Raw genomic sequence first — 19649 nt, 5'->3', positions numbered from 1 at the left:
GGGTGACACTTTCCTCGTTCGAATTGAATAGGATTTTCAAAAGGAATTTGATGGAATAGGCACCTAAGTGTAACTATAGGATATGAGGAAAAATAATAAAATAATGACCATATCATTTTATTGTTTATACTATACTTTTTATTTTATTTTATTTTATTTATAGTGCGGATGGTTTGAACTGCAACTTTAATATGACTATGGAATGTGTCATTCTTATCAATTCATCTTCAAATAAAATAAAATATTGCTAGATCATGCAAGAGTTGTCTACAAACTATGTTTGATCTTCATTTAATAACTTATCCGCAAGTTGGGCTCCGCAAGAAACTCAGAAAAGTCGCTTTGGGCGACGAACATGTTAATCATTGTCCGCTCATAAAAAAAAACATCTATCTGAACAGGAAGGTATTTACTAATCCTAATTTGAAACAGTTTTAAGATATTTTTCCTCCTGTATTCCACCCCAATGAACTAGACTTTCAAGAACTGATTGCAAAAAAATCCTGCTTCCCTTTTATGTCGAAGAATTCTAATAAAATAATCAAAATTAACAGCAATTTCAGCAACATGGTCTGAATATATATTCTTCATACTCAAAATATGGTACAGATTGAGAAAACGACGGAACAATAAAAAATGGTCGAAAAAACGGTACGGAATTCGGTTGGAGGTAACTGTTTTTCAGGTAAAAGTGACATCATGGCCAATGAAAACAGCGATGATCTACAACTCCGACCATATGGTATCCCTTAGTTGGCAGCACCATCTCAGATAGCAGTGAAACGTTGTGTATGTAAAAACATTGGTCATTTAGGCAACTTTGCATACTTGAAATATTCAAAAAATGAATGAAATGTAGGAAACTGTTTAAATTTATATACAAAAATACTAATTTTTTTTAGAAAAAAAACACCGAAAAAATTATATTAAAACTTGGAATTCATTTATCTCAAAAATGTATTTTTTCTAAATTCTAAAAAAACTATATGAATAGTCCTTACGATTCTCAACAAATCACCCATACACCAGAAGATGGGCACTTCAAAGAAGAGCCATTCAAATTTTTTTTTGAGAATTTAAAAACAAAATCTTTATTAAGAAAAACGAAAAAGTATTTTTTTTAGGTGTAATTTTTTCAATTTTTTTTTTGTAGTTTTGTACGAAAATTTAAAAAGTTTCCTACATTTCATTCGTTAATCACAATTTTGTAGTTACAGTAACGTATTGATTACATATATCACGCTCTAAAAAATTTTTCGCATAATATAATAGAAACGTAATATATTCGAAATAGATATTTTTTTCATGAAAAATATCTTTTTTCCTCCAAAATGTATGATTTTAATACTTATTTTTTGTGCAAAATGCATAATGTCTCGTATTTACCTTAAACAGCCTTATATGGCCTAAAAAAATGTGTTCGTTCTGCCCATTCAATCGCATCATTCTAATTCTGGACTGTCTTTCTGTGTTTTCCTTCCTTTGATGTTAATCTATATATATATATAAAAATGGATGTATGTCTGTCTGTCTGTCTATCTGTCTGTCTGATTCTTATGGACTCGGAAACCACTAAACCGATCAACATGAAAAATTGGTATGCAGGGGTTTTTGGGGCCGGGGAAGGTTTTCGTGATAGTTTGAGACCCCTCCCCCCTCTCTAAGGGGGAGCTGCCATACAAATGAAACACAAATTTCTACATTACTCTGGAATTAAACAAGCAAATGAGACCAAATTAGGCCTATGGAAGTTTTAGGGTGCCATAAATGTTTCAATGGTGGTTAGACTCTCCACCCCCCCTCTCTAAGGGGGGGCTGCCATACAAATGAAACATGAATTTCTGCATTACTCAAGAATTATTCAAACAAATGAAACTAAATTAGGCAAATTGAGGTTTTAGGGTGCAATAAATGTTTCAATGGTGGTAAGACTCGACACCCCCCTCTCTAAGGGGGTGCTGCCATACAAATGAAACACAAATTTCTGCATTATTCGAGAATTAATCAAGCAAATTAAACCAAATTAGGCATATTGAGGTTTAAGGGTGCAATAAATGTTTCAATGATAGTTAGACAAATGAAACACAAATTTCTGCATTACTTTTGAATTAATCAAGCAAATGAAACCAAATTTAGCATGTGAAGGGTTTAGGGTGCAATAAATGTTTCTATGGTGATTAGACTCTCCACCTCCCTCTCTAAGGGGGGGGGGGCTGTCATACAAATGAAACACAAATTTCTGCATTACTCGATAATTAATCAAGCAAATAGAACCAACTTTGCATGTGGAGGTTTTAGGGTGCAATAAATGATTCTTCGGTGGTTAAATACTCCTCCCTCCTCTGTCAAGAGGGGCTGCCATACAAATGAAACTCTAATTTCTGTATTACTCGAGAATTGATCAAGCAAATGATATCAAATTAGACATGTGGAGGTTTTAGGATGCAATAAATGTTTCTATGGTGGTTAGACATTCCTCCCGCTCTCTAAGGGTGGGCTTTCATACAAATGAAACACAAATTTTTGCATAACTTGAAAACTAATCAAGCAAATGGAACCAAATTTGGCATGTGAAGGTTTTACTTGGCATGAAACTCTTCTACGGTGAATACATATCATTTTCTGTATCAAACATTTATCCCATGTAACGGAGAAACATGTTATTTGCAAGTGGTTGAAAAATCTTGAATGAGAATTGTGTCTGAAAATAATCTGATATTATAATGATGAGTTTTGTTAGAAATACTAGGAATTTTATAGTAAAAGGTAAATTCAACGGGGTCGATTAAAAGATCAATCAATCAACAGTCCTGTGTTTGGACCCATGTACATGCTCATAGTAATAAAATGTGAATGTTTGAAGGTATTGATAACAAAAAACATGTTTTGGGCGGAACGAAGTTTGCCGGGACAGCTAGTAGATCATATATTTCAGAGTTATTACTTCCGGTAGACACCTGTTTGACTATTTAGAGCTCTATTCACCGAAACTTACACCTCTTGTAAAAATAAAGGCACAACTGAACTTAAACGACACCAAAATTAAGTGCTTATTATCCAAAGAAATTCTATCTCCAGTGACAATTTTTTATTTTTCACTTTTTGTCACTTGATCTGTGTTTGAAGTCACTGTATTCTATTTTCTTCAAAATATCCAGCGTTTTCGTAAACCTGACCAATTATATTTTTTTATTATTGTTTATGTCTTACTCTGTGGCATATGTTGTTGTACAGCTTTTCTTCAAATTTCTTTGGTCACTTGATATAGCATTCAAATAGTTGCAAACAGTTGAAAAACAAGTTTTATGAACCATTTTTATGAACAAAATTACCACCGATTTATTCTCTTCGCGCTGTGGGCGATTTTTTAACTCACTCAGATTTTGTCTACATGAAGATACACAGAAATAAGTACAAATTCAAATTCACAAAAGCTACCACAAGAAATGTCTCTTCACCTCATTATGAAATGAAGTTGGAAAGTGTTTTCTAAGACTAAAAAGTAGATAATAAACGTGAATCCATACCCTTTTCGGTTTGGGCCGTGTATGTGGCAAACTATTCGAAAAGCTTTAATGCGTGCTTATTGTCTCTGCGTCAATGTGTCTCTTATTTCGTTCGCTCATATTACTCTAATATTGCTATCAGCTATCTTCGAAAGCGAAAAATGGAAATCGACTATCATCTCAGCAGCTTTCCTTTGACGAGGACTACTTCGGAATTCGTCGTCAACATTCCTTGAATTGACTAGGAATGAATTGACGAGCGTCAGGAGCGAAGATGACTGATGAATTATTCTAGCAAATGGTTATTCTAATCGACGTGAAGAATGAATACAAATCTGCCTCTTAATTTCGCGCATATGAAAACTAAACATTTTCAAAATTGATATTTTTCAAAACATCCCGTGTGAATCCATATTTTTTATCGAAAGTCATCTATTATACCTTGTATACGCTGCAAACAGATTTCAATTTAGTGATCTAGTGATTTTTTATGACAACTTTCAAGTTGAACTTTAAAAAAATCGTTTCAACTTGCCCCGGTGTACCTTATACCTAATACAACTGTTGACGGGGAAGAATGAAATGCGATAGTTGAAATGAGATTGAATGCGAAGGTGAATTTCTTCATAGTCCCCTGACTATCCTCAATTGAATATGACTTCGCTGAGCCCTGATTGCAATATCATATATGTTATACAAATGATATATCATTATTGGAGAGTAGAACATTTTCTGATATTTTTTAGCTCATTTAATGTAATAAATTGGGATGCCAAAACGTGTGCTGAAAATTAATATTGGATGTAGGCACAAGTGCCTATAGTGTAGTTTCCACCTACTGCATCGAGAACATTCCGACGCTACAATGAAAGTGCTCGATCAGTTAAGTGCGACTAGAAACGCGCTGCTCTGGGGTGAAATCAAGGCCACACGATACAAGTTTTGAAGAAAGTCACATTGGGAGAAAGAGGGAGTGAAAAAAAAACGAAAGTATCCCAACAATTGCTCGTAAGCATGTGGCGTATGAACGCACCGGCACATAATTGAATCCATCACTCAGACTCGATCCCCAAATCATGAGAGCATTTCGAAAGCGTCAGAGCGACGCTTTCAACAGCGCCGCCGCCGCGTCATTCATCGCTCGCAGAAGTGTTCAAACGGAAGGGAACGACCTCGTCGAGGTGGTGAGATGAAGACGAAGAAGCTGTCGGAATCAATTACTGTCTGTGCACTTACTCGCATTGAAGGGTTCACTAATCACCCCCCTCTCAATGTGTCAGGCATCACGAACGAATCGCACAACGCGGCGGCGGTGGCGCGATGGCAATGCAAACAAAAGTATGGTTCAACGCTAGTTTGGTGTTTGGTTTTGTTGGTCATGGGAAATGGCTTCCATGCGGAGCCTTGGCTTGGGAGGCCGCGAGGGAGTACGAGTGGTACGAATTTGATTGAACTCGGTCCCGCAAAAACCGCAGCGCACCTGAGAAATTCACCACACCAACAGCGAATCAGGCGGGCCGATGACCGATGAGAGTAATGCATTTTCGCTTTCGGGGCTCGAATGTGTGTTCAGTAGAGAAGGAAAGTGATTATTTAGAAAGGCGACGGTGGCGGCAAATATTAGCGGCGCGTCTATGCTTATGATACGCATAAATGACGCCAGTCATGTGAGCAGCAAGGAAGCTTGCAGCAGATTAACCTCGGATCATTCATCATGGTTGAGGGGAAAAAGGGTGGATAATTAGAACGAGTTTGGTCCGCCGCGACAAGCGACTCAGCTGACTATAAACACTTGTCTTGTCGCATAAATATGGTGGAATGGAATGTGGAATGCGTCGCATCATCCAATTATCACCTGTGTTTGCCTAATACGACAGTGATGTTGCATTCATGACACTGGATGGATCTCTACCATCCGCAAAACTTGTTGCCCTCACTCATGGAATTACCATCGAACGCCGTTTCACTTGGAATTCTATAATATTTACTCGAAAGATATTCCCTAGGGTGCCAATGGAAATGGTCATATCTAATTTCAAAAAGTTACCCCATAAAAAATGTTCACCACCTCGAAAAAATACCCTATGCCGAATATCAGCTCAATCGGATTTAAGAGTGAGTCAAAGTTTCAGTTTTTTGAAAATCGAAAAATCACCCGAGGGACCCGAGGATGAGTAAAGGAAATCGTTGTTTTCGAAAATATTTTTTTATGCTAAATGTCTTAAGATTGCATGAAATGTTTCTATGTTTTTTCTAACAGAATAATGTTCAAACCAAGTCAATAGCAAATTCCGTTAAGCTTATCAGCCCTTATTTGATTCTTAGAATGATCTCTAGAAGAACTTTCACAGCAGAGAAATTTTGATGGAATAAAAAACTACCCTTTCGTCTTTGATGATGATTATTTTAACAAATAATGATCGCACCGCAAAACGAAACGCGCTTTAAAAAAAAACTGAAATTTTCTACACCGATTTTTTCAAACAGTCAAAAACTGATTTTTTAATGTTTCAGAAAATTTAGTTAGTGTGTATGTACGCGGGGGTACGTATGTATATGTGTGAGTGTCTTCACTGCTTGCAATTCCCATACCAATAAACGCATGAAAACGAAAGTTACGAATCGTCCAATCCAAGGGTTCGCATGGCGCTTGTACCTCTGGTAAAGTTAGCGATGAAGTACTCTTCTAATTAACTAGAAACATTGAAAAATGGATAAATGTTCGCTGGAGTTTTTGGTATGAACCATATTTAAAATTTGTCTGCTAGCATTAATACTTACTGCGAAATTTGTAAAATTGCACTACACTACAAACAATCCTGTCTTTGGTACTTTCTAGAAAACGATTTTGACAACCTGAGATACCAACGATATTTTTGAAATAGCTTGACAAATTAAAAAAAACACTGGAAAAGCTGTAAAGGATCGATTTCTCTTTTTTTCAATTTTGTTTAAAATAGCAAAAAAAATAATATAATGTGACAGCGTCTGTAAGTAGCATTATTAATATTTTCGTTATCCTGTTTTGTGATAATACATTGAAATATTATGCTTTTGTTTTAAATTTTGACATTTCTTCATGCATGTTTCCATCATTTTTGAAAGCTGGAGTTCCTCGCATAGTTTTTGTTCTCGCTTTTCAGTTTGTATTCTGGAAACAACTGTTGCTCAGAAATGCGGCAGAATCAGAATTGTTGTAATAATTTTTTCTCAATTAGGGTCAAGAGAAATTATTGTCACAACTCTTCGTGATACAATTTTACCCCAGAAGCCCCTTGTTACAGTGAAGTCAGTAAAATCCAGGTTTCGGATCTCGCTCAATTCATTATCGACACCCTGAATATCATTTCGATCGCAAATATTTGTAAGACTATGTATAAAGGCCAAATGCCCCTTCTACACCCAAACTAGCGTTGTCAGAAAGCATTTCATTTTCGACTTAAAACATGTCATTTCCTGCCTTGAAGCGTCAAATAGGCAAATAATGTCATATGTCCCCCAACGCTTTAAAATGTTTGTATGTATGGAAGCAGACATCTCTTTCTTTCTCTTTTTTCGTCTTTTTCGGGATTGCACACAAAAAAAAAAAACAGTTCCATCGGCGTCAACGGGGATCGAACCAAGGCCGGCTGGAATGATATACTGTTTTACACGACCACGCTATCCACATAACTAATAATGCTGTTATCAGAAGCGTGATAATATTACATCTCATCACAAATTAAAGTTGGAAAGCGTTTTCTAATTTTACTCTTAGAAAACACTTTCCAGCATGAAGAAGAACTATATCCATCTCGGTATGGGCCGTGTACATATGTGGCGAAATAATGCGTGCTTATTTGAAACGTGATTTTGTTTCGATCGCTCGTATTAATCTTATATTGCCGTACCATATATATTATACAAATGCTTACCAGTATTCGTGAGTCACGGCATTTTCTGTCATGTTTACGCTCATTTAATGTAATAAATCGGGATGACAAAACATGAGCTACAATCAACTTTGGGTGTATAACGAATGAACGACAGGATGTTTCGTAATATCAGCGCAGATAGTAAGATCGAATCATATTTAATACTACTACCGAAACCAGTTCAACTGAGCATTGATTATAGTCTCTGGTTTCTACAGAACGCAAAACTTGTTTGGGTAGTATCTGGCGGCTAAAAACCTAGTCAAACCTAGGCAAACCGAGGAACCTAGTCAAAACAATTAACCTACAGTATCATCGGGATTGAAGGTTTCGTCTACCGATTATCTTTCTGTACAATTTCCAAATCCATGGGAAATATAATTTTACAAAACAAAACATGCCAATGAAGAAAAAAGGAATCTCTAGAAACACTTTTCCACAGATTCGGTGGGTGCACCTATGGAAGAAAGGTTTTTTCGGTTTCCGTTTTATCAAATACATGAATTCTCGAAAAAATAGAAATTTTAGTTTTCAAATCAAAAGCGGGAGCCAAATCAAAACCCGGATTCAATTCGTTTATTTTCACAAAATTTGCTGATCATCATTTTTTATTGGTGTCTTTCCCCTGGCGGAATGAATGATGTTCTACTGCTCATGAAATCAAATCGATCGCTCTCAACTTATGTGCATTTCTTTAAGAGTACATATTTCAGTGAAGTTCAACGATATGAAACGAATATGGATCTTCGACTGGACAGCACTCTAATCTTTTCATTCATAAATACGGAATACATACTCAAAATGGGCGGAAAGTTTAGTAATTATTAGAAATGTAGAACAAAAGTCTTTCATTTTTTAATGTAGTTGTGATTTTTTGAGAATGTTCTATTTAATGGACGATATCTATACCCCACTCTCCCTCCCCGTGGACAAGCGTGGATATTTTTTATCCCCTACCCTCCCCCTAAAGTTATCCACGTGATATGTGGGCAGCCCCCAATTATGTCAAGATGTCAAGTTTACTCAATTAACCAAAGTATTTGAATTGGTAACTATTTTGTATGAATAAGAAAAAACTAAAATTTTTTTTAAAAAATAGCTTAGGGGTCGATGGTACCACTTCATTCTGCATTCTGGGTCTCTTGCCCAAAATAGTTTGAGAATCCCTGCTCTAAACGTTACATCCGGATGGATGACATTCGGGCATTCGTTGCATTCGGGTGATTGTTTGACCGGTTAATGTTTTAAGGGTGGATCGTAATCGGGTAAACGTTATTTAACCACCACTTGGACCATTTGGCAGTAATTTCAAAGCATCCGGGACCTTGGATATCTGTAGCCCGGCGAGAATCACCGGCCTTCGAGCTCGTTAATCACGAGAGCTGCTGCAGCCAGCGTAACCGAAGAAAGGCTCTCGCCTCGCCCCCCCCCCCCCCCCTCAAAGCCTCGATAGACAGAGAAAGAGGATCAGGGGGTCACTTTAAACTCATTTGGCGTTTTATTTATGTACACTTCAATCGGTTCGTCGTAACACGGCAATAAATTTTAATTCTCTCCCATCGGTGGCGGTGGTGGTAAAGGTGGTGAAGGTGGTTGTGGTGCAATAGCACACGAACCGTGTTTCGTCCCGATGTGAATCCACCGATTTGCTGCACTGGTTTGTCTGCCGTCTGCGTCGTTCCCCATTGATTGCCCCATACGCCTAGGAATCTTTCCGAAAGGCGAATTTCAATTGGAAAACGATTTTAATTATCCTGTAATACTGCGGCTGTTTGCTGCTGCTTTTGGAATCAAAGGTCAAATTGGGTGGGAGTTTCACAGGAACCTGGAGGTCTGGGTCTTGAGAATTCGATGGTAAAGATGGGTGGTCAGCTAGCTGGCAATGCCGAGACAAGGCTCTTGGGGCTAGGGAATCTCTAAAGTGCACAATCTTTAATTATTTTACGATTAAATACCGCGAGTAAAGGGGGCCAGTTGGGCCATGTGGCAAATGAAGCAGCAAAGTTGCGATTTTTACGGTCGGAAGAGAAGCGATAAAACCGAAACAAGTCGTCGTCGTCGTCGTCGTCTGCTTGCCCACAGAAGACGGTGTGCTCTGCGCGCTAAATCAGAGGGAACTGTGCAGACAAGTTGGCGCGACCCGCAGAATGTGCAAGCGCGAAAAGGGAAGAACATCCGAAGTATATCTTTAACCTTTCCTGACATCATTCATTCTCATTATCTGTTTTCTATAGCGTGCTGCAAAAGATCATTTCGACTTTCAGCGCGGAGTTTATTGCGGGTAATCGATAGGGGAAACGCAATATACGAGAGAGCCGGGGCACTATTTTATGCGCTTCCGCCAGGGCCGCCAGGATCGATCGCTTTCATAAAGCTGCCTATTTAAATCAATCACCCGATTATATCGGGGGGAACCCAATCCTCTCGTTGAGAAATAGATCGTCTTCGGCGATTTTTTTTTCTCCCCGCAAGCGGTAAGAATGTAACGGTTGATTGATGAACTAGCGCCACCGAATTTCCGCTGCTTGTTTCACGAGAATATTTCGCTTCTAGCATTCCAGCATCACTACTGTGTTTCGAATAAAAATAAGAGAAAGGGTTTGTGGCGGAAATTACCTGGTAATTTGTCGGAATTGGACGAGAACAGCACACACAGTCCAGTTTCGTAGTTGACCGAGGCGCACGAGTCATTGTTTTGGCAGGCTTCCAGACAGTCGGTCAGCATTAGGGTTCCGGGAATCGAGTCGAGCAGTTTGTTTGGCGCGGAAAACACATAACTGTTGAAGAGAAAATTAAAAAGAAATGCGAATGTTAATGTGTTTTTTCCTCTTTTTTCCATTTCAGGTAAGTGAAAAGTTTACTAGCAAAATGTGTGGATGAATATCATAATTCGAATGGTGAGTATGGTATTTCGAATGTTCGAGAGATATGTATCATCGGGAACCATTTTTAAGACGCTCTCGTTCAAAATTAGCGTTCGATTCGTTAGTACATAATTCCTTTTTAATTCGGAAAGAAATATTCGAGCTTCAGAAGCAAAAAATAATCACAAAACATTGATTTGTCAAAACGTGAAACTTTGCTATTTGCTATGACCAAAAAACCAAATTTTGTCTGATGTGACCTAATCGGATTGCGGACTTATGAAAAAAAGGTCATGTACATGTACAGTGTACAGTGTTTCTGAAAGAAGGATTTCATATTCTAGCAGGCAAAGCAGTTGATAATTTTGATGAATTCATACCCCCGGTTTATCGGACAAATGATACGTCTTTTGAAGCTATACAAAAGCGATCTATTTATCGGCATCAAGAGCAGCGCAGCTTTATGTGCCCCATGAAGTAATAAACTTTAACTTGTACCATTTGTATGACAATAATTGAACGTGTCACTGCCACAATAGCAGTATATCAGCATTTAATGCTTGTAAGTCCAATAAAAAACATATTTTTGTTCCTTATCGCAAAATCCCAGTTATTTGAGACATCTTTGTAGAACATAGTTTTTTTATATTTCTTGAAATAACCGATATAGCGCCTTTTTTCTAAGTTGGGTTAGGGTCACCATGAAAAAACTGTTTTTTTTGCTCAACTTTTATATTTAAAACTCTACATACAAACGGTCTTCAAAAGACTTTCAGAACATACTAATACAAATATTTTGCGACGCAGAACTTGTCAATATCTCAACTTCACTCAAAGTTAATGATATTTCTTTCCAAAAAATACGCTCTCTTCAATTGCTTGCCATTCATTCTGAGGCAAACATAAAAAATGCTGGTCCACAGAATTTGAATGAACAAATTTCCCTCTATATAATATGTGATTTTCAAATACAGGTCGGACTCGATTATATATAATCGCAATTTCACTTTCAACGTTAATTTTCGAATCCAATACATAATCGAATCACTAAAAAGCTATTTTTCTATTAATGTTTGACGCTCATACATTAATGAAAAAATTGTTTTCTTGAGATTCGATTATGTATATGATTTTAAAATAAATGTTGAAAAAAATTGGTCGACTATATGTAATCGAGTCTGACCTGTATATGTTTTTTTTGTATTTGAGTAAATTAAAATTGAAATCATGAATTTTTGGGTGAAAACCCATCAATAACTTTAGGTAGGATTAAGATATTGACAAATTCTGCATCGCAAAATGTTGGTATTGATAAGCTCTAAAAGTCGTACGAAGACTATTTTGATGTAGAATTTTAAATATAAAAGTTAAAGTAAAAAAAATTGATTTTTTTCATCTTTACCCTAATGCAACTTTATTAAAAACAACTTTGTGGGAAATGTTTATTCTTTAGACAAAGACTGTCTTCGACAAAATTGTTACATATGATAGAACGCTTATTTTTATGTTAAAAAAAATAGGGTGAGCAAAATTGTCGATTAAATGAGAACATAGAACTTTCTTATCTTTATAGAGATAAACATAGTTCGACAATGTTGTAGCCCCAATTATTTCAAACAACTTTGTAGAACAAAGTTTTTTTCTATCTTTTAAAACAATCTATTTAGCGCTTTTTTCCTATGTTGCATTAGAGTGACCATGGAAAAGCGGTTGTTTTTGCTTTAACTTTTATATTTCAAATTCTACATCAAAACCGTCTTCGTACGACTTTTAGAGCTTATCAAGACCAACATTTTGCGTTGCAGAACTTGTCAGTTTCTTAGTCCTATTCAAAGTTAAAACTAAATAAAACGACACACACACGGCCATATGCGAATAAATATTTGTTCCATCAGCACCCACCGTTATTCCACATTTCCTCACCATGAAACTTCATAAACAACATAGAAACAACAAAAATGGCAATATTTGCACGTATCAAGTGCCATGCTTCATGTTGTTCTGTGTTGCCCCAGTGGTAACGCACCTATAAACATTTTCCGTGCACCGCCATTCAATCAGCACCAAACAAGCGTCCCGCAGAGAACGCACACGGTAACACAAAAATGCATCGATAAAAATGAAACATCGCAAGAATGGGCGTTTATGAGAAAATGTTTCTCGAACTCTCGGTCAAAACCGTTAACAAAGTTAACGTTAACACACAAAGCCAAATACTGGTGACTTGAACCGACTTAAAATACAAACACCTATAATCATTTTGCACTCTTCTCAAAATAAATTCGTTAGTTTATTGCGCTCGAACGGAAAAGATTGCTTGACAATGTGCAGTTGCAGTTGTATTGAGTAAATTACACGTTGCATTTCAGCAGAAGAATGACTTTCCTTGTGAGCCGGCGATGATGGCTCAGCTTAATTGTTTCCTACACTGCTCATATTTGCATAGTAGACGTAATCACCAACACCATTAGTGTTGGGAAAACGCATGTTTGTTGTTTTTTGGCGTACAAGCTTAACCATGCAAAATTCCAATGAAATAATCTGTCCAGTTGAAAGATATTATCGGACAAAAGAGGGCCTAGGAGATTTTGCGGATTAAAACATATTATTTAAATTTGGAAAACGCTTGCGTCTATTTATGCGGACAATCAATCGTTTCAATAAACGTTTGTTCGCATAGCTAGACGTAATCACCAGGTTGCTTTGTTCTACGTTTCCGATAATAGTCAAAACGTCTCCGTTGGTAGTTTCAGTTGTTGTAGGATAAAATCAAAGAGGTTTGGAAGAAATTCAGTGAAATGTCTGGAAAAAGTGCTCTGGATTTGTTGCGAATCTAAGATAGCGCCGACACGGAAGGTAAAAATGAATCAATTTCACCGGCCACGATTCAAGACGACGTGGAATTACAGATGGCAGTAGAAGGCTCATTGATACATAGAACATTCACAAAGTGGATGTCGGAAAAAATCAAGCGCCGAGAAAAAAGAAAGTTATCCGATCGAAAATCTATCATTAAGCCTATAATCTTCTCCAGAGGCTCTTCTTATAATTGTAACAATCACATGAAGAAATTGGAGGTATTAACAAATGAAAACAACGAAAAGATGTTTTAAAGTAGAATTTTAAAAAAAATTCGATGTGCTTTATAGAACTTGGGTGGAAATAAATGTGGGAAAAAGGGGTGGAAAAGATGTTCGCAAAATAAATTATACAGCTGAATTTGTAGTAAAATTTCTATACAGCAACTGTGTATAAACCGTTAAATTTTCGACATGCGAAAATCATTATGGTTATGCCTGCTTTGCCATGACTCGGCTCGATGTGTTGTCTGCAGTGCGAGATGCATAGCAAGTAAAATATTTACTCGCGTCCACAGCTCGGAGGGAAATGAAGATGACACAAAATGAGCAGGATGAGAAAGACAATTAATTCTCGCTCGACGTCCGCCGTTAATGATGTTGCTTCGATGACCACCAAACGAGAAGTGAAAATTTTCTCAGAGGAGATGCAATGTTTATACGCTGATGACAGCGTACTTACAATGGCACGTACGGGCAAGGGTGGAGATTACGTCGCAAATATTCGTTTTCCGTTATCCCCTTTGGTTTTTATGTGCTCGCGGCTGCATAAGTTGCCCTTTATTGACAGCAAGGTTTTGAAAGCACACAAATATTAAGAACAAATGTATGGGAAAATGGGAATGCTTCCAATTTTCATCAATTCAAACCATTTCCAGACTATGCAATTGTAATGTATAGCATAACAAACAAATATTAGAGGATTTCCGATTCGATTGGTGTAAAAATCGTCAAAATCCGTTCGCAGCAAATATAGTTATCAACGTTAACTTTATTTCATAAAAGAGTGATCTGGGTGCCGTTAATGAAAGACATAGTCCAACGTCAATAATTAAAGGTTCACGTTCGTATGGAACAGTCTTACAATCCAGCCGGCCTTGGTAAAATCCCTGCTCGGCATTGTTTGGACTTTTTTGTATAATTCCAAGGTGACTTTAAGTCTGAGAGAATGAGAAGTCTGCTACAAAAACACCAACGTTTGAACACGCTTGGAAAAGGTGCTTTTATTCGGGGATTTGATCGTTTAACACAAGAAAAGGCATCTTTTCTGCCAAAGATGATATATTTTTTGCCAAAGCTAGTTTGGGTGTAATACAGTAAGGAGTTCGGCTCCTTTAAACCTATGTAACTGAGCCTGTAAAAATAAACGATTTAAATAATAGTTTGGGTGTATTTTTTGCTGCAATAATTTTATTTACAGTAGAAAAATAGAAAGAAACCGTTTCGGCACACTTTTCAAATTGATGTGAAAAGTTCAATCAATTTATTTTTGTCAATGTTATAATTCGATATTATGCAGGATTCATTGAATCCCCCAAAAACGTCTATCGTTTTCTTTGCGCTAATTATTTCTTGAAATATTTATATTCAAAGACAGATGAGTTATTTTATTTTTAATGTTTTTTATTCTTCATTCAATCAAAGATATCGCTGTAGTAAAACTGCCGTTCTGAATCATATTTCGGACGCTTAAGGCATATGATGCAGAAAACAAATTTCGGACAGATTGATTTCAAATTTCGGACACTTTATTTTCTAATTTTTTGAGCGAAAATTACATTACACTTGACTATATTTTATAGTCAACTGCGAAACACTTACCAAGCAATCACAGTAACCTGATAACGATGATGAGAACTGATGAAGCACGAGAGAAAATTAAATATTTATAAAGGGGTCAATTCTACGTGCTCACGCTAAGCAAACGTCAAACACAAACGATAATGAGTAGTGCTGTTGGATTTTTTCCTGCTATGTAATAATTCAAATGTAATTCTCAAATGAAATGATAGTAAAACCATGGGATTACTCTAAAGAGGCATTTGTGATTTATATATATTTGTGATTTTGTGAAGCAATTGTGATTTATGATATATTAATTGATTAGTTATATCATCAGTGCATTAAGGTCTCTGAAGGTCTCTGTCATCGATTTCATCCCAAATTTGAGCCGTATTATTTGTCATATTCCAGATCCATATTTTTTCCAATAAGGGTAACTTCTCTAGAGATTTATTCCCGTATCTTGCGTCATATTATTAGTATTTGGGTGATTTTTTTATGCTCAAAAACACGTTTGGTAAAATCCCTCGATTGGAATTTGAGTGGCAAGTTCTTAAGATTTGTATGATTTTTTTTCGATATAAATGATTGCACGTGGTTCTTTGCTGCCGACTGAAGTGAAAACATTTACATTTTACAACACAAAATACATTTGAATTCGAAATCGGATTCTATATGTCGTTTTGTTTGACTATCTCTTACCTACGAAACCATGCAAAGGCTCAATCATCGGAGAGTATAAGTTAAAATTCTTCCCATGTTTCGATACTGTCGAATTTCATATTAAAAAAGTACCCTTTAAGCTGTGGCTCCATTTTTTTTAAATTTTTTTGTTGGAACTAATTCATATCGTTTTGGAGCTGAATCGATTCGATGCTTTCTCGAATGAAAGAAATTATCACTGGAGCTCGCTATCGTTTACAATTGATACATTAAATTGAATATTTGAAGAAACACAGAAGAAACAGGTGTTTGAGTTTGGCGCAACAAGTTCAATTTTTACCGCTTTGAAAACGTCGAGATTCGTTGCAAAAAAGCGCCATCTACGGGAAGCTTTGATCTTTTTTGTTTCCATTTAGTGTTCAAGACAAAAAGCGTCCGGGTCAATCGGAAAAGTTTGAAGGCGAAGAATTAGACATATTACTAGGTGAAGATTCGTGTCAAACGCAAACAGAGCGTACACAATCATTGGAAGTAACTCTATAAGCTATTTCTAAACTTGTCTCAAAGTCGCAGAATTCACCCCAAAAGCAGGAAATTATGTTCCATTCGAATTGAAAAAAAAAATACGTCGAATGGTGATTTCGCATGTCCGAAATGTTGCTCGATAGGCACAAAACGAAGTCTTTTTTGCATTGAATCGTTACAGGGGACGAAAAATATAATACTTACTACGACATTCCAAAATGCAGAAGATCGAATATAAAGCTCGGCCAACCAGGAACATCATCGTCAAAACCGAACATCCCCGGTTCCAGTGTAATGCTCTGCATTTGGTGGGATCAAAAGGGTGCTATGAGCTGCTAAAATCGGGTCCAACGAACCGTCTAAAGCGAGCTGTTGTCGAAAAACGTCCAGATTATGCGACCACACACGAGTCGATAATATTCCATTATGACAACGCTCGGCCTCATGTTGCTGATATCGAGTTAAAAACTCTATATGGAAAAGAGCGAATGGAAAATTCACACGGTTCACACGTCTTATAGCCCAGACCTTGCCCCTCCCGGCTACCGGTTGTTTGTTTCGATCGATGCAGAAGGCTTTTAGTGGAACACTTATTCGGTGTTTAAGTATCTGAGGGTGTGGGTTGGAATTAAAGGGTGTGTCACATCAAATTGCATCACGGAAAAAACGCTGTAGAAATTTTTTTTTAACCCATTTATTTATTTAAGGCTCATTAGCATTTTAGCTGTAACAGAGCCGAATTTTAATCGTGTACATGTCACATGGTTATCATATATCTATAATTAGCACATTACACAGTTGCCATTCGCCAGTATTCCTTCTATACCATTACATTTGGTACACATTTACACAGTAGCCATTTAGGCGTAAGAGAATTCTTTCTGTTCTTCCATTATCCAGTTAGACCACCGGACAGCGGAGACAGTTGATTGATCATTGTTGAGTTATTTATAGAACAGCAGCCCGATGTGTCTTGCAGAGCAGAGCAGTTGTATGGATGAATCGATCTTAATTTCGACCGTGGATCGATCTCCATCGCTGATAATCGTTGCGTGGACGTAGTTATCCTGTAATAACACAAAGATGGTCAATGAGGGCCCTGAGTTTTGAACTCACGATCGATCGCTTACTAAGCGAACGCGCAACCAATGTGGCTACGGAGACCCCCTTCTGTAGAAATTAAATTTTTAGGAATTATATCTTCAGCTTTCGCTTATAATCAGATAAGAGTGTATAGATCACGTTGGCCATGCTTCACTGTCAATTTTTCGTAAATTTGGAAAAATGTCGTCGAACGAAAAAGAGCGTCGTGAATTAATCCTGCGCACTTATTTCGAGAATTCGGAGATGTCACATCGGGACATCGGTAAGATGCTGGGAATTGTCCAATCCACGGTCAGCAGAGTACTAAAACGATACTTCGAGAACCTAACCATCGACCGGAAGGTGAAGAACGGCAAAAATGGATGCTCCGTCAGTGAAAAAGATCACAAGCGCGTAGTTAAGCAGTTTGGACGTGATCCGAGAAGTTCGGTCCGGGATGTCGCCAATAAGCTGAATTTGTCAAGTTCATTCGTCCAGCGGACCAAGCAGCGGGAGGGCCTGCGTACATACAAGGTTCAGAAGGCTCCTAACCGCGACGAAAGGCAAAACATGGTGGGGAAGACGCGAGCCCGGAAGCTGTACACCGAAATGCTGACGAAGCCGCATTGTCTGGTAATGGACGACGAAACCTACGTCAAAGCGGACTTTCGTCAGCTGCCGGTCCTGTTGTTCTTCTCCGCAGAGGACAAATTCAGCGTTCCGGAGGAGATTCGTAAGCAGAAACTATCCAAGTTTGCCAAAAAGTACATGGTGTGGCAAGCGATCTGCTCTTGCGGAAAGCGGAGCGCCCCCTTCGTGATGACCGGCACGGTAAACGGGCAGGTTTACCTTAAGGAGTGCCTACAGAAGCGCTTACTACCACTATTGAAGCAGCACGAGGGCCCGACCATATTCTGGTCGGATCTCGCTTCGTGCCACTATTCAAAGGACGTGTTGGAGTGGTACGAAGCCAACGGGGTCACCTTCGTGCCAAAGGAAATGAACCCGCCCAACGCGCCGGAGCTTCGCCCGATAGAGAAATATTGGGCGATTATGAAGCAGGCCCTCCGGAAGAACCCAACAGTTGTCAAATCGAAGGCGGACTTCAAGAGAAAATGGATGTCTGTTCAAAAAAAAACTACAACCTGACGTTGTAAAGAACCTTATGGACGGGGTAAAGAGGAAGGTGCGAGCATACGGGCTTGGGCTCGAAGTATGAATAAAAAGAAAATGCCAAAAGTTGTTTAATGGTTTTTATTTTACTGTCTAAAATTTTCAAAAGGATCGGTCTACTGAGCGAATTTCTACAGCGTTTTTTCCGTGATGCAATTTGATGTGACACACCCTTTATTAGGCCGTAATCGGAAGATCCTGTTCTCTAGTGCGAGAATCTCGGTAGAAAGAAGCCAAGGTTGTTTGGGGGAAGCACATTTCAGCTCTAGTTGACAGCTGATTGAATAGTTGAGGATAACCACTGGAGAAGGTTAAGGATGGAGGCTTTCATGTAGGGTAAGCTTCCCCACTGAAGATGGAATAGAAGCAAGGTAAGAAGTAACAGATTTTTGTTTGGCCAAAAAAAGGAAGCTAACTCTGCCATCGGCAAAAGAAACATAAATGAAAATATTATGGAGGCATTAATGCCTCTTGTTCCATATTTTGAGGAAATGAATAACATGATGTATGATGGATCACTTACTTTAAATTCGTTCAGTAAAAAAAAAGATTCATTTTAGGAGAGGATTGGTTCTATGGTCTAGTTTTGGTTCTGGAAAATGTAGTTTCTAAGGAAGGCTCAACCTCCCCGATCTTTGAGGCTAAGCCAGCGCAAAACCTCAACAGAAACGAATTCATGGAGATTTGAATGGACATTAACGTAGAAAGATTGCATACAGACAAGGTAAAATGCAGAAACAATAATCAATCCTTGGGGGATACCATTCTCCTGGGCCCAAATCCAGGATCGTTAGTTGCTGATTAGGGCTCCCCCATTATTCGAGAGATTTGGGGATTTGGAAACTCAACTCCAAGCTTTTGACTGATCTAGAGAGCCAATGCTACCATCCATATGCACCTTTTCGGGTAGGAATCGCGGAACTCCTCACGGTCGGTGAGGTAATCGTTTGTACTTTTTGGTTCTTGTTAACCATTTTCGCAAGAATCATTTCTATACAGTTCAACAGGAGGTTGATTGGTCGGTTGCTGTCAGCAAAAAAAGGGCTTTTACCGGGTTTCGGAATAGAAATCCGCAGGCCTTCGTTTCCAATAAGATAAGTTTATGTTTATTTATTTATCTAATGGCCATTTCCACGCAAAATTACGAATCGTCGAAAAAAAGTTATGCTTTTTTTTTGTTAGAATCAGGTTTATGTCTTGTGAATGGTTCGTTCAATTGTGTTGTTGTCATAGAGAGTTGTGAAGGAAATGTCACACATTTGTTGGACTCTATTGTTGTCG

General features: G+C 37.8%; 2 protein-coding genes across 2 annotated transcripts in view; one reads left to right on the top strand and one right to left on the bottom strand.

Annotated features, from left to right (window-relative positions):
• The window catches only part of LOC129765119 (uncharacterized), a 279465-nt gene that overhangs the window by 74938 nt on the left and 184878 nt on the right, over nt 1–19649 (bottom strand). Inside the window, exon 5 of the mRNA XM_055765005.1 lies at nt 10037–10197. Within this exon, the coding sequence (XP_055620980.1) occupies nt 10037–10197 (161 nt within the window). The remainder of the gene's footprint in view (nt 1–10036; nt 10198–19649) is intronic.
• LOC129765123 (autophagy-related protein 16-1) overlaps nt 1–19649 on the top strand; it is a 266024-nt gene that overhangs the window by 100162 nt on the left and 146213 nt on the right. The window lies entirely within an intron of this gene.

The sequence above is a fragment of the Toxorhynchites rutilus genome, chromosome 1 (assembly GCF_029784135.1).
Source record: "Toxorhynchites rutilus septentrionalis strain SRP chromosome 1, ASM2978413v1, whole genome shotgun sequence".
NCBI lineage: Eukaryota > Metazoa > Arthropoda > Insecta > Diptera > Culicidae > Toxorhynchites > Toxorhynchites rutilus.
Note: the sequence above shows the minus strand (reverse complement) of the source record. Positions and strands in the feature narration are given on the sequence as shown.